The 25242-nt window shown below is 42.0% G+C and overlaps 1 protein-coding gene across 5 annotated transcripts in view; it reads left to right on the top strand.

Annotated features, from left to right (window-relative positions):
- SPATA13 (spermatogenesis associated 13) overlaps window positions 1–20619 on the top strand; it is a 116391-nt gene extending 95772 nt beyond the window's left edge. For all 5 annotated transcript variants that reach the window (XM_077484035.1, XM_077484034.1, XM_077484037.1 and 2 more), the window contains 3 exons: window positions 241–613; window positions 15340–15414; window positions 20123–20619. In XM_077484035.1, coding sequence (XP_077340161.1) covers window positions 241–613; window positions 15340–15414; window positions 20123–20304 — 630 coding nt within the window. In that variant the 3' untranslated portion in view covers window positions 20305–20619. The remainder of the gene's footprint in view (window positions 1–240; window positions 614–15339; window positions 15415–20122) is intronic.
- Window positions 20620–25242: the final 4623 nt, after the last annotated feature.

The following is a 25242-nucleotide window of genomic DNA, read 5'->3' as shown; positions in this document are numbered from 1 at the left end:
AAAATAGACCCTATGTAATTGGGTCAAAGCCCCCACGTATACACATACAGTGTTTACATTGACAACTAGTGGCCATTTTGGGGGAAACTTGGCACCGCTGTCCCCATCCTACAATGGCACTTCCATTGTAGTAAAGTAGTTACATTTAATAATTCCCGAGCACCATAGTTGACAGCTGTGTGTGGATAGACCTGGATTTTTTTTCCCAAACGTGATTCGTTTTTCTTATTTTTAATCTAGGGACAAGACCTCTTGGCCAGAAGCTCAGAGCTCATTTATTCAGGAGAACTGACAAAGATCTTCAAACAAGGCAAAAGTCAGCAAAGGACTTTCTTCCTCTTTGACCACCAGATGGTGTTCTGCAAAAAGGACTTGTTACGCAGAGACATTTTGTACTACAAGGGCCGCATAGACATGGATGAGATGGAGTTTACAGACGTTGAGGACGGAAAGGACAGGGACTTCAATCTGAACATTAAAAATGCTTTTAAAATGGTAAATAAAGAGACTGAAGAGGTCCATTTATTTTGTGCTAAGAAGCCAGAGGACAAACAGAGATGGCTGCATGCATTTTTGGATGAGAGAAAGCGTGTCCAAGATGACAAAGATATGGGTGAGTACATCTGTGGCGTGTCTTAAAACTTAGTTTATGGGCAAATGTCATTGGCTAGAATCAAAAACTGACTTCTGTATATGAGTGCGCTACTCTAATCTTGATAGGAATCTCCTTATACAGGAAAGATGGATGAATCGTCCCTATTTCAAAGATGTTTTTTTTTTTTTTTTGTAATCTTGACCAACACATTTCGAGGTTTTAGTATATTGCCTTCATCCCGGTTATACACACATTTTATAAAATAAAAAATATTAGAACCATATTTATCAAGGGGTTAAATAAAAGTTAGAGTTAAAATATGTGAGGCAATGTATATACAGTGGATATAAAAAGTCTACACACCCCTGTTAAAATGTCAGGTTTCTGTGATGTAAAAAAATGAGACAAAGATGAATCATTTCAGAAATTTTTCCATCTTCAATGTGACCTATAAACAATAAATTTAAATATTTTAGGTGGAGGAAGTAAAAATAAAAAAACTAAAATATGGTTGCATAAGTGTTCACACCCTTAAACTAATACTTTGTTGAAGCACCTTTTAATTGTATTACAGTACACTTTTTGGGTATGAGTATCAGCATGGCACATCTTGACTTGGAAATATTTGCCCACTCTTTGTAAAAACACTCCAAATCTGTCAGATTGCGGGGGCATCTCCTGTGCACAGCCCTATTCAGATCACCCCACAGATGTTCAATCAAATTCAGGTCTGGGCTCTGGCTGGGCCATTAATAAATCATTTCAGAACTTTCAGTCGCATTCTACAGCAAAAGCCATGGTCTGCAGAGAGCTTCCAAAGCATCAGAGGGATCTCATTATTAAAAGGGATCAGTCAGGAGAAGGGTACAAAAGAATTTCAAAGGCATTAGATATACCATGGAAAATATGGCACTACAGTGACATTACCGAAAACTGGACGTCCCTCCAAAATTGATGAAAAGGCAAGAAGAAAACTGATCAGGGAGGCTACCAAGAGGCCTACAGCAACATTAAAGAGCTGCAGGAATACTGGCAAGTACTGGCTGTGTGGTACATGTGACAACAATCTCCCGTATTCTTCATATGTCTGGGCTATGGGGTAGAGCGGCAAGACTGACGCCTTTTCTTACGAAGAAAAACATCCAAGCCCGGCTAAATTGAGCAAAAACGCATCTGAAGTCTCCCAAAAGCATGTGGGAAAATTGGTGTTCTGGTCTGATGAACCCGAGGTTGCACTTTTTGGCCATAATTACAAAAGATAGGTTTGGCGCAAAAACAACACTGCACATCACCAAAAGAACACCATGCCCACAGTGAAGCATAGTGGTGGTGGCAGCATCATGCTTTGGGGCTGTTTTTCTTCAGCTGGAACAGGGACCTTAGTCCAGGTAGAGGTAATTATGAACAGTTCCGAATACCAGTCAACATTGGCACAAAACCTTCAGGCTTCTGCTAGAAAGCTGAACATAAAGAGAAACTTCATCTTTCAGCATGACAACGACCCAAAGCATACATCCAGATCAACAAAGGAATGGCTTTACCAGAAGATGATTAAAGTTTTGGAATGGCCCAGCCAGAGCCCAGACCTGAATCTGATTGAAAATCTGTGGAGTGATCTGAATAGGGCTGTGCACAGGAGATGCCCTCGCAATCTGACAGATTTGGAGTGTTTTTACAAAGAGTGGGAAAATATTTCCAAGTCAAGATGTGCCATGCTGATACTCACACCCAAAAAGTGTACTGTAATACAATTAAAAAGTGCTTCAACAAAGTATTAGTTTAAGGGTGTGAACACTTATGCAACCATATTATTTTAGTTTTTTATTTTTACTTCCTCCGCCTAAAATATTTAAATGTATTGTTTATAGGTCACATTGAAGATGGAAAAAGTTCTAAAAATGATTTCTCTTTGTCTCATTTTTTTACATCACAGAAACCTGGCATTTTAACAGGGGTGTGTAGACTTTTTATATATCCACTGTAAATCCACTCTTACCTTTTATGCTGGGTATGTTTTATTTGATCAAGACAAAAATGCATTCAAGAAATATGTTAGTCATGTGTTCTGCAGCAGTAATGCCTCATCACCAGTGATCCCAATTCTGTTCCCTACCCTGGCCAGAGCAAAGTCAAGTGGGAAACTAGCTATTCCTGCTGAATACTCTTTAAAGTAACAGAGAGATACAATTTAGTGGGGTTGTACAGTGCCCTTTAGGATGCAATGATATGCATGTAGAAACATGGAACGGTGTAGATGTCTCACTGTAGGAGTGGCATGCGCATAAGTAGGTGCGTACATCTTCTTACTAGTATTCATCTATAACTAAAATTTATAGATGTGTAGCACTAACCCCCGAATGAGCTGCTGGTTTTATTCGGGCTTATCGTTGCCGTTGGGTTTAGAGGTATTAATCAGATCCAGAGGACAAACTGCTCCACAGACTGGATCCAGCAGTCGCCGGATAGGCCCCTCTCACTTGACCTAGCAGCCAATGAGATGCTCAACAAAGTCTCTGCCACAGACTTGTCACTTGAACTTCGAGATCTTGAGAGTTTTTAGGAAGAACTACCATACAGTACCAGATTCTTTCAGCCGACCCGGTGATACTGTAAGGATATTGATCCGGGTTGCGTCCTCAAACTGAGTTTCCAGGCTCCTCCAGAGACACCAGCCTTGCGCTCGGTCCTCCACTTGAAGTTCTCCCCTGGATCCTCTCAGTTTTCTTGGCATCTCCACGCAGGCGAGACAGCACAAGACCACCCCTGGATCAGCAGGCCCCAAGACATTCCCAGGAGGGCCATGAGGTCGGGGTAGTGGACCCCAAGACAGGGCCCTGGGAAAACAGATACAAAAAAAATGGTGACGGTACCTTAAATACCCTCTCCCAGAATACACAGCAAGGAAACCACACCCACTGAACTATTTCCGAGCAAGAGGTGGCATTCAATGCATCCAGCCTGCTGTTGTTCCACACCCACCGACGGTGACAGCGACACCTACGGTCAAGTGGGAATCAGTGCAACCCAGCTGGACTGGTACAGAAACCAGAACTTTTATAGAAATTAGTCTGAGCCAAACTACAGCTTCAGACAATTAAATTTGAAAAAAAAACAATGGCGTCTACTCATCAGGAGCAGGGCGCTACAGATGTTTTATATATAGGCACCCTTCATCTTCAAGGGGGCCCTGGCATCATTGTGACAGCATAGTATTTAATCTTAATATTGTTACTAGGGTCACATTTTGGTCCGTATGTATTCTGCATTTCCTGTGGGAGTTGTATTCTGGAGTAGCCATTATTATCATGTGGCTGCATATGGTTTCCGGTTTTATGTTGGCCTGCTGGTAAAATTTGAGACTTCAGGAAACAGATAATGGTTTAAAGAAGGAGGGATATTGATGCTATACCAGAGTGCAAGATCTGTCCCCAGTGGTTCTATTACCTTTCCTGAAGTCCAGCGATGTCGGCAGCCGAGGCCGAGCAATCGCTCGGCTGCTGCTGGCGCCATTCTCGGTGAGGGAATCTGAAAGTGAAGCATTGCGGCTTCACTTCCCGGTTCCCTACTGCGCATGCGCGAGCTGTGCAGCGCAATGGGAATGGTCCGCGCTGTCTGCTGGGACACACACGGGTCCCAGAGACAGCGCGGACCATTCCCATTGGGCTGGGGACAGGAAGAGGCATAGAATGCCATGGGAGTTTATGCTCGGAAGTGGGTGCAAATACCTGTCTTAGACAGGTATCTGCACCCCCCTCCCTCTGAAAGGTGCCAAAAAGCGGAGGTTCAATTTTTGTGTGAACCTCCGCTTTAATTTGTGTTGTCAATGTTTTCATATGGACTTTAATCTCAAACTGCAAATCCATCCATTTTTTTTTTTTTTTTACAGCGACAAAAGTTTGAAAACCTTGCAATTCACTTGTACTGGAAATTTGCAGCCAAAAGCATTGTTAAAAAGTGGTATTTTCGTGCAGAGCAAAAAATATATACGTTTAAAGCAGGCTCCATCGTTTTATAACTTTTAAGGTGCCTGCCAATTCTTTCCCAGCATCGTCTGGGTCAACAAGCTCTTGCATTGTGGGATGTGAAGGGGTTGTACCTTGAACTAGTTTCTAAATCCAAATCTTGTGCAACTTGGAGCTCCCAGAATGTGGTGGAGGATCTAGTTAGTGACAGCGATGGATCGGCAGACACCAAATAATATCCAAGAACAAACCACATCCCTAACAAAGCTGAGTGCACAGATGCTGCTTAAAGGACCATCACCCCTAAAATATAAGATTCCATTGCAAACTAAAAAAACACAGAAAAAAAAGAATGAATAATCACATTAAATGTTACTTGGACTCCTGAAACTTTCCACATTTATCTCTATCAGAACTGATATATTTTGGGAAATATTTTCAGTTATGGGGGTAGATATTTTACTAACCACAAAACACCCTTTATCATATAATCCAGTAGATACTGCAGCCATCCCAATTGAGGGGAGATAAGATATGGGTTCAACTTGGGTACGTAATGTCATACACGTTTTTTCCCGTTAAGGGCTGGTTCACACCATAGAAATGCAGTCTGGATGTGTTTCTGCATGTGTGTGTTTTTGATGCGTTCTTTCCCTTTTTTTTTTCTCCTTAAGGACGTGCATTCTTTTATTTTTTTTTTGGTGTGTGTTTCTTAGGTGTTTTCGAGTGCATTTTACCCTGTTCCAGTAGAGTTCAGTGCAGAAAAAATGCAGGATGTTCTTTTTTTTTTTTGGAACTGACCACACCGATGTGAACTATGCCATTGGAAACCATATAACCTACTATCCATGCGTTTTTGATGCAGAAAAAAAATGCACTGGATGGCACGCTGGGGAGGGGACCCCACACCATTTTTTTTTTTTCTCTGCAATTTAGTTTTTTTACATTCAGCCCTATGCTCCCCCACCTCAAAGCACCTTGCCCCCATGTTGATTGGGACAAGGGCCTCTTCCCAACAACCCTGGCTGGTGGTTGTCGGGGGGGGGGGCTTATTGGAATCTGGGGGCCCCCAGATCCCGGTCCCTCCTATGTTAATGGGTATCGGGTACATAATACCCCTACCCATTCACCAAAAAGCAGTGAAATGTCCTCTCCACCGCTGTCTCTTGCCGCCTCCGTCTTCTCCTGCCGTCTCTCCCACCGCCGTCTTCTACTCCTGCCGCCATCTCCTCCCACGGCCATGTTCCCTGATGCCTTCTCTCCCACCGCCGCTTTCTTCCTCGCCTCTGGCTACCCACTAAAAAATTTAAAAGCCGCTGTTCTTCTGTTGCCGTCATCGGAAAGCCACGTCCCATGGCTATATAACAGATGGCAGACAACACAATGGAGGAAGATGGCTGCAGAAGAACAGCGGCTTTTAATTTTTTTTTTTAGCGGGTAACTGGCACTGAGGAAGAAGACAGCAGCGGGAGAACAGGCACTGGGGAAGATGCCGGCGGGAAGAGACTGTGGCGGAGAGGATGGCACCGGGAGAAGACAGAGCTCTTAATAAAGGAATTGTCAAAAACGGGCTCTTGTGTGTGTGTGTGTGTTTTTTTATTTTTTTATTACATTTCACTGCCTTTTTAGTGAATGGGTAATGGTGTGGTATACCCGATATCCATTCACATAGGGGGGTGCCCAGGATCTGGGGCCCCCCTTATTAAAGGGGACCCCAGATTCTGATAAGCCCCCCGCCTGCAGACCCCGTAAACCACCGGCCAGGGTTGTTGGGAAGAGGCCCTTGTCCCCATCAACGTGGGTGCAAGGTGCTTTGGGGGGTGGGCGCGCGCAGAGCTGAATGTAAAAAGCAAGCGCCCACCCCTTTCTGAAGCATACCAGGCCACATGCACTCAACATGGGGTGATGGCACCTTGCCCCAATGTTGATGGGGACAAGGGCCTCTTCCTAATTTCCCTGGCCTGTGGTTGTTGAGGCGGACTTATCGGAATCTGGAAGCCCCCTTTAACAAGGGGGCCCCCAGATCCCGCCCTGAAGTATCCATCTCTCCAGGAGCTGCGTTAACAATAATGGTGGTCTCTGTGGCGGATTCACCGCAAGATCACCGTTATCGGAAAGGTCCCGATCGCCTCCGCTGCTGCCAATGGCTCCGGTAAGCAGCGGAGGGCGCAGGAGAGCAGCGGGCGCACCTCTCCCGCCACTCTGCTGCGCCCTCCGACGCTTACTGGAGCCGTCGGCAGTGGTGGAGGCGATCGGGACCTTTCCGTGGCCGGGTATGGAGACGAGTGAGGGGAAGATGACCCCCCCACCCCATTCGTCTCCATACTATAGCAGGGGGCGGACGCGACGTCAAAATGTCACTTCCGCCCATACGTCTTAAAGGGACATTTTTTCAATATCATTTTCAAATAACAACATTTTATTTATTTTTTTTATTGCATTTTAGTCCAAATATGAGATCTGAGGACTTTTTGACCCCAGATCTCATATTTATGAGGACTGTTACATTCCTTGTAATAGGAATAAAAGTGACCCGATTTTTTTAATTTTTTTTAAACGGTGAAAAAAATAAATAGAATTTTTTAAAGCGGCCTGTCCCGATGAGCTCACGCAGAAGAGAATGCATACATGAGTAGCGACCACATATGAAAATGGTGGTCAAACCACACATGTGGGATATCGCCGTAATCGTTAGAGCGATAACAATAATTATAGCCCTAGACCTCCTCTGTAACTCAAAACATGCAACCTGTAGAATTTTTTTAACGTTTTAAGGCTAAAAATTTGACGCCATCCCACAAGTGGGCACAATTGTGAAGCGTGACATGTTGGGTATCAATTTACTTAGCGTAACATTCTTTCACAATATGAAAACAAAATTGGGATAACTTTACTGTTGTCTTATTTTTTTTTATTCAAAAAAAGTGTATTTTTTACAAAAGTGCGCTTGTAAGACCGCTGCACAAATACCGTGTGAAAAAAGTATTGCAATGACCGCCAGTAATTTTCTAGCAAAAAAACAGTTTTAAACTTGTAAACACCAAAATCTCAAAACGAGGCTAGTCCTTAAGTGGTTAACCACTTCCCTCCTGGCCAGTGTATATAAACGGCCGGGTGGGCGTTCTCTCCTTCTGAGTGGACGTTCAGGAACGTCCCTCAGAAGGAGGGGGATTGCACGTGCCCACGCAGCGGCGCGATCCCGATGCGCTCGTGTCACGCGGACACTGTGCATCACAGATCGGCAGAAGGGCTCTGTAATTGCCCGTCCTGATCACATGATGGCTGTGTCCAATCACAGCCATCATGTGATGTAAACACAGAGCCAGCTGCTAGGCAATCGGCTCTCCTCTCCTCACACAGTAGTCCTCAGTGAGGAGAGGGGACTGCTGCAGCTGGCTGATGATCAGTGAGTATGAGCTGTTTTTTACAGCTTTTTACTCGATCACCAGTCTAGTGTCACCACACATGTAAACACACATGTCCCCAAAACACATGTCCCCAAATAATAACACCTGTTTTCCACATATGTCCCACTAAAATCACATGTCCCAATGATTATCTGCACATCTGTACATGAAGATTTGCGTACATATGTCCGTGATCACACAAACCAATTATTACACACTTAACGGAATTTTTTTTTTACCAAAAACATGTAGCAGAATACGTTTTGGCTTAAATTTATGAGAAAATTCGATTTTTTTTTGGGGGTTTCTTTTAAAATAGAAGAAAATATATATTTTTTTACAAATTGACGCTCTTTTTTTCGCTTATATCGCAAAAAAATTTAAAACTGAGTCGTGCATAAATACCACCAAAAGAAAGCTTTAAAGGTGCGAACAAAATGATAAAAATTTCATTTGTGTACAGCGTAGCATGACCGCGCAATTGTCATTGAAAGTGCAAGAGCGCTGAAAGCTGAACATTGGTCTGGGAAGGAAGGGGGCGAAAGTGCCCAGTATTGAGGTGGTTAAAAAAGAAGCCCGGAGCTGTCTTCTCCCCCAATGCCGGTTACCCGCTAAAAACAAAAAAGGACGCTCTTCTTCTAAGGCTTCTGTCTTCTGTTTTGTTGTCGCCCACTGTCTGTCATCTTTTATATAGCTATGGGGCGTGGCCATCCAATGCCACCTGGAGAGCCCTCCCCTTGAGACATCACATGTCATCACGAGGGGTGGGCTCTCTGGGTGACGTCATCTGATGGCCATGCCCCATGGCTATATAAGAGATGCCAGACAGCGGGTAACCGGTGGCGAGGAAGACTGCTCTAGGAGAAGATGGCTCCAGGCTTTTTTAATAAAGGATTTGTCAAAAAAAAAAAACTCTTGGTGTGTTTTATTTTTTATTTATTTATTAATAACATTTCACTGCTGTTTGGGGTGAATGGGTAGGAGTAAGATGTACCCGATACCCATTCTCCTAGGGGGGGACTGGGATCTGGGGGCTTCCAGATCCTGATAACCCCCCCGCTCGCAGACCCTGATAACAGCCCAGGGTTGTTGGGAAGAGGCCCTTAACATGGGGCAAGGTGCTTTGGGGGCAGAGCCCTCTCCCAAAAGCCACCACGCCCCCCCCCCATGTTGAGGGAATGCAACCTGGTATGGTTCAGGAGGGTGAGGTCACTCGGTCGTCCCCTTCCTTTCCTGACCTGCCGGGCTACATGCTCGGATAAGGGTCTGGTATGGATTTTGGGGGGGCGCCATTTTTTTTCTTTCTGTTTTGGCATGGGGGTCCCCTCCAAATCCATACCAGATCCAAAGGGCCTGGTATAGACCTGGAAGGGGACCCCACAGCATTTATTTTTGCTGTCAGCGGGGAACTCCACTGACAGCTGATGACTCATCGGGTGTCAAGTGGTGGCCAGCTTCCCAGCCCCCTTCTTAGCAACCAGCTATATACAGTGTTTAAACATTTAAAAAAAAAACACAACGCGCAAAACACTTTAAAAATCACATCACAAACACAACGCTTGCATTTTTGGTGCAATTCCATTGACGTCTATTACATGCAAAATGCGGGAAAAAAAGTTTCTGGCCCTTTCCAAAAATGTACCGGCCGCAAAACGCACATAGATGTGAATGTGTACCATAAAAAAATTTTTAAATGGACTGTAGTGCGTTTCTGCAAAACGCACAAAAAAAACGCATATGTGGGATGGGCGTTTTTCTTTTTGTTTTTTGACCTGAAATGACACCACTCCCACACAAGTACATGGGAGTTAATTGACTTAATTAGGATTTTTCCAAAAAAGTCCAGAAACCGTTTCCAGATTTGGAGAGAATGAATCTACACATGACAGCAGTGTGTACACTTAAATCTTTGCTCACTATTTCATAAAATAACTCCTTTTTTGGCAGGTGTGTGATTCATCCTGGCACGTTCCGCACACATGGCTCATCTGTTCCGTTACAGAATGGTAAAAGTTACTGATAAGATGATTTCCATTATTGCGCTGGAGCATCATTGTGCTTATCAGTAGAACTATGTATGTTCGCATCTGTCATACTGTAAGCGTCGTCCTTTCATTTTATTTTACTTATACACAATGATGATGGATCCAGACACAGCAGACAGATGGGTACTAAAATTAGCGCAGTACAGTACATGGATAATATTTGTATACGGTACTTCTTACCAAAAGCCAGGAAGACCTTGCTGGTGATCAGTACTATGTAGCAGGAAGCCAAATGTGAATCTTCCATGGATGGCCTTTTAAGATGAAACTTTATAAAACCTGGTGAAAAAGTGACTTGCAGTAATTATGTTTTTAGAATGACCTTCACTAAGCTCCAGATTCATTCAAACTGCTAATATAAGCCCAGTATAATCTGATCTTCATATGTATGGCCAGTCTAATTCCTATGAGATGCCTTTTATTTTTTGTTTATTTTTTATTTTTTTATATATCATTAGAGAAATAATGGAAGAGGCACAGGACAGCTATATGCAAACACTATAGGTTTATGGCATGGCCTGTCATGAGAGCAATATAATCGCTACACAACTCAGCCATAGCTTTTGGACCCACCTACCTAATATTGAGGAGGTTCTCTTTTTGCTGCCAAAGCATTCCATTTTGCCACCAAAGCAGCCCTGACCCATCGAGACATGGATACTACTGGACTTCTGGATTATACTGTGCCGTCACCAAGCTGTCAGCAGCTTCTTTTAAAGGGGTTGTAAAGTCTCATGGTTTTTCACCTTAATGCATTAAGGTGAGAAACCACCTATGCTTCAGCTGCCCCCCAGACTGCCCATTTTCTTGCCTAAACCCGATTGTTCCAGTGACGAGCACGAGCCCAGAAGCTCCAGCCACTGTCTCGGGTCCACATTAGATAGTTTTATAGCAGCAGGAGCCATTTGCTTCCTCTGCTGTCAATCAAATCCAGTGACACGGGAGGCGGGTCAATTCCTGCTATCTGTGTCAATGGACAGAGCATTGGTATTCTAAGTGCCCCCATGAAAAGTGGCTCTCTGTGGGGGCACCTGATAAAGAGGAGGAGCCTCTTGTGCAGTGGTGTTGCACAGAGCTGCCCAGATCCTCCTCTTCTTGGGTCTCCCACCGACGCTCCTGGCCCCTCTATCCTGCTGAGTGCCCCCACAGCAAGCAGCTTGCTATGGTAGCACCCGAGCTGAGCGGCTGCTTTGTGTGTCCATTCAGACACAGAGCTGTGGTTTGGCCCCACCCCCTCTTTCACCTCATTGGCTCATTTTGACAGCAGCAGGAGCCAATGGCACCACGCTACCATCTCAGCCAATGAGGGGAGAGAGTCTCGGGCAGCCGAGACACTCGCTTGATTGAGATGAGCTCAGGTAAGTATGTGGGGGGGCTGCTGCACACAGAATCTTTTTTACCTTAATGCATAGAATGTATTAAGATAACAAAAACCTTCTGCCTTTATAAACCACTTTAATCTAACAAAAGGTAAAATATAGCATTACAGGTGCAGTCATTTAAAATAAATGTAGTTGTGAAAGATATTATATGATAGTTGAATACTACGGTTAAAGAAAATGAACAGTAAAACTTTGCGCTTCTAATGTTTTGATGCACCTGGATTGTATTTAGTGGATATAAATTGAAAGTTCAATGGGTCTTTAACATGTATTGGCCTTCAGTTCACGTTTGTATTCCATAATGACAGGTACATTCACACTCTACAGTAGTTTATGTTCAGCCAATCAGACTGGAAGACCTAATAGTTGACCAGATGGCTGTTAGCTTTTCTTCGAATCATTTGGTTCTGTAACACTAAAGCTAGCCATAGACTATTCATTTTTATTCTTTTTTAGAACATAAATTAACCATTTCTTCCATCCAAACAAATGAGGTGAGTGGCGGAATCCCCACTGGGATATTGTATTTTGACAGCGGGGCTCTCAACAAGTTTTTCAACACCCTTTAACAAACGTATGTAAGTCAGGAATTAAAGAGGTCCTTGTATACCTCTTCCAAGTGAATATGTGTATTCAGATTGAAAGTTGGGCAACCAACATTTTTAGAAGGAAAGGTCACCAGTGTTGCCCTCTTTGTTTGTCTTGACAAGCTCCCTTTATAGAAATTGCTTATGAAGAAAAATCCCTACTTGCAAAGTGTCTGATAGAAGCAGCCACAACTCACACGATGGTTCCAGTTTAAGTGACACTGGAGCGTCTCTTTGATCTAGGAAATGGCAGCTTCCAGGTGAGGTGTCCTGCTTTGGGTCGGGAACTTCCAGAATATGTTGGTTTTATTGCCAGAGGAATTTGGATTTTCCCCGTCACAGCAAGATCTATCTGATCATCAAAGTAGTAAAATCTCCTTCCCGTACTAGAATACCCCTGGAATGGGAAATCATACGTGGAATTTCATGTATGTGGTAAACTTGAGTCATGCCTGACTTGTTCTTATTTTCTTCTTCCTGGAATCCTTGTTGCTATGCTCCAAGTTATGTAAGCACAGCATGTTGGTGTATCAAGGAACTCCCACGGCCCCATAAGTATTTATAAAGTCCAGGGCTTTATCAGAGCACAGGAGATCATTACACCGCCGCTCATCGCTTCATCCTCTCTGGCCATGGCAGGTAAATTCTGCTTTTCATCACATTGGTTTTGTGTCCTGAAGGCTCCTCTTTATTAGGATTCTCAAACATGGGGCAGGCAATCAATCTTTAGATTCTATCACAGGGTTTTACAATTTTGCTTTTGAAATCCATCACTCCAGAGTGCAGCAGCCTGCTGGTTTATTTATTAGTATTCATACGTCTGTTCCTTACATCTCCTTGTACCTGCAGGGTAGATATATCTTTGCACTGTCCCCGTAGGATGACGACTGAACAAACCTTCCAACTACTTTGGCTGATCATTGTTTGGATAGGGTGCTCTGACGTCTGTACACATAGAAATTTGCCCCAGTGATGATCATCAATCTCAAGCTGCCTTCGATGCCATGAGTGGTGATGTGCCCTAGCTATTTTCTGTTTTTTGTTTGTTTTTTTAACCAACACATTTTAGGGAGAACACTGCAGGCACACATAGAAAGCATTTCCATTCCAATGGAAGAAAAGAACAACCAAATTATCCATATGCATTCCCTAGCATGCCTAAAACGCTTTGTGATGACCATAATTAAGTCAGCTGTCAAGGCATGATCCAACTGTCAAAAGGTTTTTTTTTTTCTACAAAGTGTCCTTATTTATACATCACATTCACCGACTGTACGTTTTTAATGCTTTGGAGGAGAGAGCCTTTAGCAGACACTTCTGTACTGAGACAAAATATGAAGGCAGCCATTGAAAACCTCTATTTCTTGTAGTGGCTGGGCTGTCATGCCGATCTTTGAGTCAGTGACCGTGGATGTGTGTGTATCTAAAGTTAATGACTTCACTTGCAGTACAAGAAAAACAGAAATGGAAGGCGCGCACACCTAGTGCATTACCAGAGATAATTTAATAATAGATTTTTGTATAAAAGTGGGTACTCACAAAATGCAGCTAAAAAGGCCATAAACACAGTACTTGAACATGCACAGAACACTGGGTACAGCTAATGCATTTCGGGGGCACACCCCCTTCCTCAGATCTGTTTTTTTTGTAGTTCCTTTTGGATTACCCCATCTGAGGAAGGCAGCATCCACCTAGTTTTGGTATACCATATATCTTTCACACTGCCATTTTATCTGACATCTGCTACTCCTCACCTTAGAAGACCTATTAGCTCTGGAAGCGACTGTTTTTTGTAACTTCACCTGCAGTGTGTGGATATTATTATTATATTATTATTATTATACAGGTTTTATATAGCGCCAACAGTTTGCACAGCACTTTACAACATGAGGGCAGACATTACAGTTACATTACAATTTGGTACAAGAGGAATCGGAGGGTCCTGGAATCTTCCCCACTGTGACATTGTACTTTGACAACAAGACTCCCCCACTGTCACAATACACTGATCAGTGGCTGCAGCTGCTGATCAATAGAAGTTTTCCAGCATTCCTGCTCGACAGAAGTCAGTTGGGGTTGACCGTACATGGATTAATATTTAATCGGCCCCTGATGACCTGGCTGAATTTCAATCCATCTATAACCAACTTTAGGCTAGGTTCACACCGCTGCGATGCGGGAACGCCGCAAATTCGCGGCGTTTTCCCGCATCGCATACCTCCCGCCGGCAGTTCACACTGCCCTATGCGGACGGCTGGGGGTGTCAATGTTATGTTAATGACACCCCCAGATCCGTCGGCATATCGCAGTGCGATCTGCCGACTCGCACAGGAATCGGATCGCATGGTGTGAACCCCCATGCGATCCGATTCCGTTGCGGACCCAAAAAAGGGTCCCGTGCGAGTTTGCTGCGGGACCGCTGCGAGTTCAGCCATACTATCTGTATGGCTGAACTCGCAGCGCTACGGAGATCGGATGTGATTTGCTGTGCGAATCACATCCGGTTCTCCCCCCGCAGCGGTGTGAACCCAGCCTTAACAAACAAAAATATATTTCAGCTTCCTTCAGAAGAATGAGAGATCATTTTGGACTAGTTGCTACAGGTTACTGCAGTTATTATTGAAGGTCAAGCTTTATAGATCATTGTGAATAGCCATCTGTACTGTTGAATGTATACATCTTTCCACAAGGGCAGTTTTGTTGTGTTTGGATTCCTCTGGTTCTTAGAGGCTTAAAGTGGTAATAAAGGTCCATTTTCTTTTTCCTTTTTTATAGACCTGTAAATAACAGACATGTTTTACTTACTTGCTCTGTGCAGTGGTTTTGCACAGAGCAGCCCGTATCCTCCTTTTTCGCGGGTCCCACACTTTCGCTCCTGGCTCCTCCCCCTTGGCCAGTGCCCCCAATAACAAGCTACTTGCTATGGGGGCACTGCTGTGTTTTCTCAGAGCCGCTGTTCTATGCGTCCATGAGACACACAGAGCTGTGGCTCGGCCCTGCCTCCTCATTGGCTCACTGGCTGTGATTGATACGATGCATGAAGGTAAAAAATCTTCAGCCTTTGCAACCACTTTCATTTTGATGTAGCCCAGATAACCTGTGCTGTCCTTTTGTAATGGCTGCATCTGATTTGATGCAGCTGCTGTTTGTCCAACAAGTTTTCATCCAGCTCCTTTGTATTTTCAAATAAAGGATGTCGGGTGGTAGGGTGCCAACAGGAACAGGAAGAAATAAATTGAGTGCATTATGCCAGCTTAAATCTATATGTGAGCATAAATTAAATAAAATTATATGTGAGCATAAAATAAAATATTAATAATGATAAAATAAAATAAGAGCAATCTCATTATTATCATTACAGGAATGGAATTTACAGAAGACCAGAAAAAACAGGCAATGTGCAATGCAAGGAAATCAAGACAAGGAAAGATGAAAGGTGAGGGTTACAATATCGATCCAGTCAGTTTATTTAAGTTATACCATCCTTTAACCCATTATCAGTAAACACATACCAGGGCTGGGAAATTTTGTATTCAGAGGCCAATTCGCAGATGATACTAAAGCCCCATAGACTCTATCAGATTTTCTGATGATTTTTGTCTTCAGATTTACCAAAACCATGTAGGGCAAGGGCCTGCCAGATTGCATACAAATTGAAACTCCTAAAGTTTGACCTCATATTATATGTTTTTGGTAAATCTGAAGAAACAAATCAGCAGAAAATCTGATCCTGTGTATGGGGCTTCATAGGGAGAAAACATGAAGAAGAAACAATATGCAATGTGACGTATAGGTGGCAGCAGATAAGGATTTCAAAATTTATTTTTTTGTACCTCATGGTAAGCTTATCTATCCAATAGTACAATAGTTACCCTGTCATTGAGAATGCACTTAGGCCCCTTTCACACTGGGGCAGTGCGGCTGTTGGCGGTAAAGCGCTGCTATTTTAGCGGCACTTCACCGTCGTTTAAGCGGCCGAAAAAAGGGTTCAAACCACGCGCAAAGCGCCGCTGCATATAAGCCTTCTGGCTTTCACACTGGAGTGAAGGGGGCCGCTTTTTTCAGGCGCTATTTTTAGCGCTGTAGCGCCTGAAAACCGCCCCAGTGTGAAAGGGGCCTTAGAGTCAGAACTGCTTGCCAAAATTCACCTTTTACAGAACGTGCAAGCAAAGCCACCAAGTATCTGCCATTAAATGGAAAGTCCACCCATGTTCCCGTTTGGTATAAGCCCCTCTTCATACAAATTTTAATCCTGGCCAATAGCACCCCCAGCAGTGGTGGTCTGGGAGTATCTATCCCAGTATTATATCCTATAGAACCCTAATGGTCATCTAGACGAAAACCTGTCTCAGACAGTTGGCAATGGGCATCTATCTTCATACTTTTTCTAGTACTGGACATTGAATTGATGATTTTTTTAACAGATACAAATATGCAAGTATACTGCATAGCTTCCTTTTCTCTATATTCATCTGAAGGGTCAATCCACCCAACACAGATATTAGATGCCATCAGACTGAAACAGCTGCTTCTAGGTGACTTGAATGAAGAAGCTCTTATTGCCGTTCCCAGCTCTTCCTCTGTTGCAGTCTTTATCAGGAAGTCTCAGGTAGACAAAACACAAAGGAAAAATGGCACCTGGTCTGTGTTCTTCTATATGCTATGACTGCATGTAAGCCAAAAAAGAAAGAAATAACTTCTAGAAGAACAGAGACCGGTGCCATTTTTTTTCCTTTTGTTTAGATGATTGAGAGGCTGACAGGAGCCTGAATGATCACCAGTATCCCCACCAGATGAAACGCAATGCATGGGCGGATGAGACAGATCCCTGTTTGACTCTGGTGGACAAAAACTTTAGCTTAAGGGAGGGTAATGCTGGGAATTCTAGTGCAGAGACTTCGCTGCTGGCAATCTTAAGAAATGAAAATGGGCGCTTTGCAAGCTTACATCCAGTCATAACTAAACCTTCAGTTTTGGGTGGACTGAACCTTTAAAGCCTTTGGCTCTAGCTAAGTGAATAGACTTCTAGTAGAGTATAATACCAGAAGAGAGTCGTATCTGTGCTGGAAAACAAGATAGCAGAATACATACACAGCTCACAGCAGTAATGGGAATTACTACACGGCTTCTGATTAAAGTTTCATTGTAAATCAATGCATGCTTAGCCTGCTCATGCTGTGCTTAAATATTTCCCGTATTCCCAGCGACCCATTTCCCAACCTAGACAAAGCCTCAGGCTGGTTATGACCCGGGCACTCTAACATCCAGCATAGATTCATATAATTGGGTGAAAACAAGATTGCAATTGCCAGTGAGTGGGAGGAAATCACAGTTCATTGACAGTCGCACAGCAATTTACTGTTACCAAGCAGCTGTTCAGCTGTGTATGAAACATTAGATATGAGAAACATTTTATATTCCAATGCCATAGTGATTTTCATTTAAAATGCACAAGTTAAATAAAAATATTATTTGCTGTGTTTAAAGGAAACCTATCATAAGTGAATTGCATAGGCACCCATTTCTGAGCTACAAGGAATACTAGCTGCCTGGCTGTCTACTGATCCAGTGGCTGTAATGCTTTTGGCATCCCTGACCAGGAACAAGCAGGCAGATCAAGAGTTTTGATCTCACTTCTAAATCTGTGTTCTGAGTCAGTGGCTCAAAGTATTGAAGCCATAGAAAGGCAACTAGCATTTTCAGTAACTGCAGGTCACATGTACCCTTCGTGACATGTTTTCCTTAGGGAGAAACTTGTGACAACTAATGAAATCAAACTATGTACTACAAATGCTGGCCAGGGAACCTTAAACTGTGCAAACGTAAATCTGGATTTTATATAATTAGAATGTATATATAATATGCTATAGACCAATTCAGACTCTAAACAGGATTGTGATCTGTTTCCTCATGCATGCTCCAGTGTATATTGGCAAGGATGTGTGGGAAGAGCTAGAACCAGTAAACACGGGTAAAACCTTGGATTGCAAGCATATTTTTTTCCGGAAGCATGCTTGTAATCCAAAGAATTTGTATATCAAAGCAAATTTCGACATAAGTAATAATGGAAACTCAAATGATTCGTTCCACAACGATTTATTCATAAGTCCTTCAGTTTATAGTCCATATAAAAATTTTATAGCAATGTGATAGGTTGTGTAACCATAAAATGTCCCTCCATAAATGGAAGCCCCATAAGGGGATTAGAAGCGAAATCCAGCAGGAGCTCCAGAGTATAAAGAGAAGAGAGAGGGCTCTAAGTGTAGCAATATGGTAACATTTAATGAAGGTGCAACATTTAGCAACTCACATGGTTGATGATTAAAAGAGGCACATCTAAGTATGCAGACATCCAGGGTAAAGCTGTCTGCTATCGTGACCGGGAAGACCACCCTGCAGTAGAGCGTTCTGAGAATGAGGCTTGAACTGCTCATGGAGCGCAGCATGGAAGGGATGACATCAATGGCGGTGCGGAGGATGGTCTATATGAACATCTTTACCCCAGATGCCTGCATATTTAGATGTCCCTTTTTTATTTATCAACCATGTGAGTTGCTAAATGTTGTACCTTCATTAACTGTATTGTTACACTTAGAGGCTCCTCTTCTCTTTTATTTTCAGTTGTGACATGACGCTGCTTGTATATCAAGACATCGCTTGTATATCTATATATTGTATATTAAGTCGAAATTTATTTAAAAAAAATTCTGTCTTCCAAAACACTTTCAAACCAAGTTACTCTCAAACCAAGGTTTTACTGTTTTATAAGTTTAAGCTGGCCATACACAAATAGAATTTTGTTCAAAGCTGTTCATTTTCGGAACCTTCTATTGATTTTCTAACGGTTAGCGGGGTCAAATTGATGTTCATTTTTTTTACTGCAGTGACCACAGGAGCAGGATTAAAACATTGTCTCGAATTAATGAAATTATAACTGTAAATGTGATTTTTGTCAATAACAAATTGTAATTGTACATATTGTAATTAAACCTGTTTAATTTCTGGGATGCTATTCAAATATGAGGTCTGGATAAAATTTAAAGGGCTTCTAAAAGATATGAGTTGACTCATAAGTGGCAAGAAAGGACAATTTTTCTACAAATGTTAAAAAAATAAATAAAAATCACACCATGTTTGGAGAGCTTTATTCAGTCTCTATCAGAAGATAAGGATGTTGGTGGCTGTAGGGATTTAGCTAGTAGGTCAGCCAGCTTTTCGGCATGAGCAGCCGAGGGAATGTCTTGAGTGGGCACAGTACGGGATCACTTTACTAGACAATTTATACATGCTAATCTGATTATTTTTACATTTTAAAATGATACAAAACACACTCTCTAATTTACATTGTGCCTTCTCTTTCTGTAGATGGATGAAAGCACTGTAATTATTTTAATTAAAAAAAAAAAAAATGTCTACCCATTTCTAATCCAATATACGGCTGTCATATGATCCAGCCCTTCCCAGCTTGTCTACAGGGAAGCACAAGCAGGAGGAGCTTCTAACCCTCTATTACTAGTCGCATGTTCAAAATTAACAAAGAAGCGTAAAAATAAATATTTCAGATCAATAAACTGTTATAAATTGTCATACAAATATATATTTGAAATCAAGTCTTTATTATATTTTGGCAATGACATGGTGTAGGTGGATTTCTGCCAGTCACAGGCTGTGTCACACCCCTCCAGCCTGTATCTTAGAATAAGAGGGAGTTGAAACCTCCATTAATCTACATGTAATATCCCACCCCCATTGTGTTTAGGTGGTTAGTAAGCAAGGAGGAGGAGGGAGGTAGTGGTCTGTCATTTACCACGGTGTATATGCCCACTTGTGTGACTCTATATAGTCACATGAGCTGCTCAGATGTGATAGAGAGGAAATGCTCAGCATTGGAACAGAAAATTGAGTATGTGCAGAGGTGCCAACACTGCTCTGCAAAATCCCCCAACTGCATTGGGAACATGATCAACAGGGGGCGATGGAGAACAGCAGGATCAACCAGTTTTTTTTTTTTGTTTTTGTTTTTTGCAGAATACAGAAAATGAATCCTATAGTGACTGAGTATAAACTGCATATAATACAGAATGTATTGATAGTTTGCAATGATGTGGGTTTAATGACACTTTTAACACTGGTTTCTGTCACAGGTGTTACTTACAATGGACTTCCAACAGTACCGCCCCATCAGAATTTGCATCCTATCCACCAGCGACACATTACCGTACCCACCAGCATTCCCCAGCAGCAAGTCTTTGCCCTGGCAGAACCCAAGAGAAAGACGTCTCCATTCTGGAACACAATCACTAAACTCACCCCCTTCAAGAAGTGAGCTGTTTAAAGCCCTCATCATGAAGGACTGTATTCCTGAGTTCTTGAAGGACACAACCAGTATTTTCTGGAGATCTCTGATGACACTGCAGGTTTTATGAAGAAAACAATGAAGAAATTGTCAGTTTATGTGAAATGACAAGGGAAAGCGATCCCTTGAGCAGTGTGTTCTGTGTCAGTATGGATGCCGCCTGGGACTACTTGCTATTTGACCAATATTTTATTTATTTAAAGACCGTCTTTATTTGATTTTATGGCATTTTTTTAAAATATGTAAATATTTTTTTTTTATCTTCAATTAGAGACAATTACCTAATACCTCTTGTAGATGTGTTTGTGGTCTTTTTAAGCCAGATTGAGGGAAAAAAATCAGAAAAAAATATTGGCTAGTTGAGGGACAGCGGCGGCCATTTTCCTCCTTAGGGTGATGTTAATGTTATGTTGGGTTATAAGCCACTCTTTTGTGTATTTGGGTTATAAATATAATTTGCCAAAATTAGCACCATCTGAAATCTAGTCGCAGCTACTCTACCGCTGAAAGGTAATGTATCAAGAATTTCTGAATAGAATTTGGACCTCTTATAAAGGTGGTGTTAAGGTCTTGTAAAATCTACAATACATGTTGGCTGATATGCAGCAACTGTCAATAACATTTGCATCTGCACACAACCTCTTAAAATGAATAATCTGACATAACATTGTTACCAGAAGGGGGTAAATGGCATGGATGCCTTACAGTAAAACCTCGGATTGCAAGCATAATTGATTTCGGAAAGGTGCTTATAATCCAAAGCACTCGTATATCAATGCGAATTTCCCTATAAGAAATAATGGAAACTCAGATGATTCGTTCCACAACCAGTTATTCATAAGTCCTTCAGTCTATAGTCCATATAAAAAGATTCTAGCAATGTAACTTCAATACAACATCAGGGAATGAGTGGGAAATCTTCCTGTAATGTTGGATCCAAATCACATCAATTAACCACTTACGGACCGCCCGTTGTCATTATACGTTGGCTGTTTGAAGAGGGGATATCTTTGTTATGGCAGCAGCTAGCTGCCATAACCCCGGTATCCTCTTTTTCAGCAGGCACTTTCAAATGAAAGTGGTCTTTGCGGGCGTATTCGCAGTGAAATCAATTTTTTTATTGGCGGCGGCGGGAGAGGGCCCCCTCCCGTCATGCAAGCCCTCCACTGCTTACCGGAGCCACAGACAGCAGCGGAGTCAATTGCATCTGCTCCCATCTGTGGTATGGAGATAAGTGAAGGGAAGATGGCCCCCATCCATTTCCATACCATTGCAGGGCGGAAGCAATGTCAAAACTTTACTTCCGCCCATAGCTCTTAAAGAGAATTATTTTTATTTTATTTTTTTATTATATTTTAGTGTAAATTTGAGATCTTTTTGACCCCAGATCTCATATTTAAGAGGTCCTGTCATGCTTTTATTTCTTTTACAAGGGATGTTTACATTCATTGTAATAGGAATAAAAGTGACACATTTAAAAAAGAAAAAAAAAACTGTGTAAAAATAAAAGGTAATATAAATAAGAAAAAAAATCAAACCTTTTTAAATGTGCCCCATCCCGCCAAGCTCGCTTGCAGAAGCAAACGCATACCTGAGTGGCAGCTGCATATGAAAATGGTGTTCAAACCACATATGTGAGATATCGCCGCAATAGGTAGAGCGAGAGCAATAATTCTAGCCCTAGACCTCCTCTGTAACTCAATATGCAACCTGTAGAATTTTTTTTTAAACTTCACATATGGAGTTTTTTAAGGGTAAAAGTTTGTTGCCATTCCACGAGCAGGCGCAACTTTGAAGCTTGACATGTTGGGTATCAATTCACTCAGCATAATATCATCTTACACAATATAAGATACATTAGGGCTAACTTTACTGTTCTCTTATTTATTTTAATTAAAAAATAATGTATTTTTTTCCCCAAAAAGTGTGCTTGTAAGACCGCTGCACAAATACGGTGTGACAAAGTATTGCAACGACCACAAATTTATTCTCTAGGGTTTTAGAAACATATATTTTTTTTACAAGTCATTTTCTAGCAAAAAAAAATAAAAAATATTTTAACTTGTAAACAACAAGTCTGAAAAATAGTCCTGACCTTAAAGTGGTTAAGATGAGAATAACTTGGAGGCGACTCGAAGTCTATGGGCACAAGTTGGATAGAAGTCATCTTAAAGTAGGTCAGGAACCTTTTCTAAAGTCGGAGCGACTTTTGCTAATTAAGACAGCTCTCATTGACCAAAATGGGATTTCACATGTCACTCGACTTGGGGCCTCACAAGTCTGATCCCAAGTCATGGCAGTGTGAACAGAGCTTAAATGTTGTACCTTCATTAAATGTAAACATATTGTCATACTTAGCGGTGCCTCTCTTCTCTTTTAAGGCTCATGCACACAGGGCAAAATGCCAGAGCTAAAAACGCCTGTTTTTTTGTGTTTAGCTGTGTTTTTACATTAGTGTTATTGCGCGTTTTCCCTTAGCTTTTGATGTTAGCGTTTTGGGGTGTTTTTTCTTTAAGAACACTCCCTATAATGTAAAAACGTCAAACGCAGCTTGTTTTTACAGCTCGTTTTTACTACTCCTGGAAGCACAGGCTGTCGTTTTTTTCTACTGCCCCTAAATGCTTATGATTCCAAACGCCTCTGACAGTTTGTGTGCATGGACACAACAGCAGCTGTAAAAACGTCCTGTGTACATGAGCCCTTGTACATTATACTCATATTGCAAGACCTCGCTCGCTTATCAAGATAAAAAAAATTCTCATTGTGTAAAACACTCGCAGACTAAGTTACTCGCATTCCGAGGTTTTACTGTACATAATGAAATGTTTCTGGTTAAATGCAGTAATGGTAATGCCTGTGTTTTTATTAGTGGTATTAATTTCTCAAGATAGATAAATGGGAGCTGCCGTTGATGCTGTATACGATCAGAGGTCATGTGAAGTCTGACAGTTGCTGGCCTGTCAACTAGCTGACCTGTTTACGGTCTCCCATGTTCTGGGTATGAAGTGCGCAAGGTCCAGAATTCGACAAACTGTCAGATTTCAGGTGCCCGCTAAAGTGCCAACTCGTACAAAATAAAGCTAAATAAGTTGGGAACAAAATTTTATAAGAATTAAACACTAGATATTCACATCCCTTCATTAGCGTAATCATGTCTGGTTTTCTTTAAATTCTTTAGGGAAGAAAATTACAACCATTACATAAAAAAAGTTTTCTATCCTAAATTCAGTAACCCTTAACCATACAGAAAGATCTCTTTTACTGAAGAGACTTGTGTGGGCTGTATGCTTACTGTGCCATCACACACTGGCTACCAAATATTGGGTAGCCTTCAGAGGTGCAAAGTATACTCTAAAAATAAAAATGATTGCATGGAATAGCAGACATAAAAAAAAGGAATTCCAGGTATAGATATTTTATATATAGTTACATTGGTCCATCTGGGACCAATTATGTATTATTATTATTATTATTATTATTATTATTATTATGTATACACCATACCTGGCTGATGCCCCTGGAAGCTGTAAATCACTGAAGTAGACCTCACTACTCTAGTCAACCCTACTCACTTCTGGGGTCTTGTGCCGATTGGCTGGCTTGCTGCATTCTAAACACAGTAGGTCGAGCACTCAGCCTGGGCAGGAATGTAAAGTGCTCCCTGATTGGACAAGAATGAGAGCCTGACGTCATTGCACCACATTTCTACCTCATTCATAGATTGTATTGCTCCAGTTTATCTAAGCAGACTGATAGATGTGCACTGAATTAGTAAAGCAGAATGGTTGTGCAATACTGCTTAGCGTGTAGCAATGCTTGTACATACAATGAGCCAATATGGCTTTCCCCATGTACAGTGCCTTGCGAAAGTATTCGGCCCCCATGAACTTTTCAACCTTTTGCCACATTTCAGGCTTCAAACATAAAGATATACAATTTTAATTTTTTTGAAGAATCACCAACAAGTGGGACACAATTGTGAAGTGGAACGAAATCTATTGGATAATTTAAACTTTTTTAGCAAATAAAAAACTGAAAAGTGGTGCGTGCAAAAATTATTCGGCCCCTTTACTTTCAGTGCAGCAAACTCACTCCAGAAGTTCAGCGAGGATCTCTGAATGATCCAATGTTGTCCTAAATGACTGATGGTGATAAATAGAATCCACCTGTGTGTGTAATCAAGTCTCTGTATAAATGCACCTGCTCTGTGATAGTCTCAGGGTTCTGTTGAAAGCGTAGAGAGCATCATGAAGACCAAGGAACACACCAGGCAGGTCCGTAATACTGTTGTGGAGAAGTTTAAAGCCGGATTAGGATACAAAAAGATTTCCCAAGCTTTAAACATCCCAAGGAGCACTGTGCAAGCGATCATTTTGAAATGGAAGGAGTATCAGACCACTGCAAATCTACCAAGACCTGGCCGTCCCTCTAAACTTTCAGCTCAGACAAGGAGAAGACTGATCAGAGATGCAGCCAAGAGGCCCATGATTACTCTGGATGAACTGCAGAGAACTACAGCTGAGGTGGCAGAGTCTGTCCATAGGACAATAATCAGTCGTACACTGCACAAATCTGGCCTTTATGGAAGAGTGACAAGAAGAAAGCCATTTCTCAGAGATATCCATAAAAAGTCTTGTCTAAAGTTTGCCACAAGCCACCTGGGAGACACCAAACATGTGGAAGAAGGTGCTCTGGTCAGATGAAACCAAAATCAAACTTTTTGCCCACAATGCAAAACTATATGTTTGGCGTAAAAGCAACACAGCTCATCACCCTCAACACACCATCCCCACTGTCAAACATGGTGGTGGCAGCATCATGGTTTGGGCCTGCTTTTCTTCAGCAGGGACAGGGAAGAGGGTTAAAATTGAGGGGAAGATGGATGCAGCCAAATACAGGACCATTCTG

The sequence above is a fragment of the Lithobates pipiens genome, unplaced genomic scaffold (genome assembly GCF_037356315.1).
Source record: "Lithobates pipiens isolate NorthernLeopardFrog02 unplaced genomic scaffold, aLitPip1_a1.2 Scaffold_16, whole genome shotgun sequence".
Lineage (NCBI taxonomy): Eukaryota > Metazoa > Chordata > Amphibia > Anura > Ranidae > Lithobates > Lithobates pipiens.
This window is presented reverse-complemented; position numbering and strand designations above follow the sequence as displayed.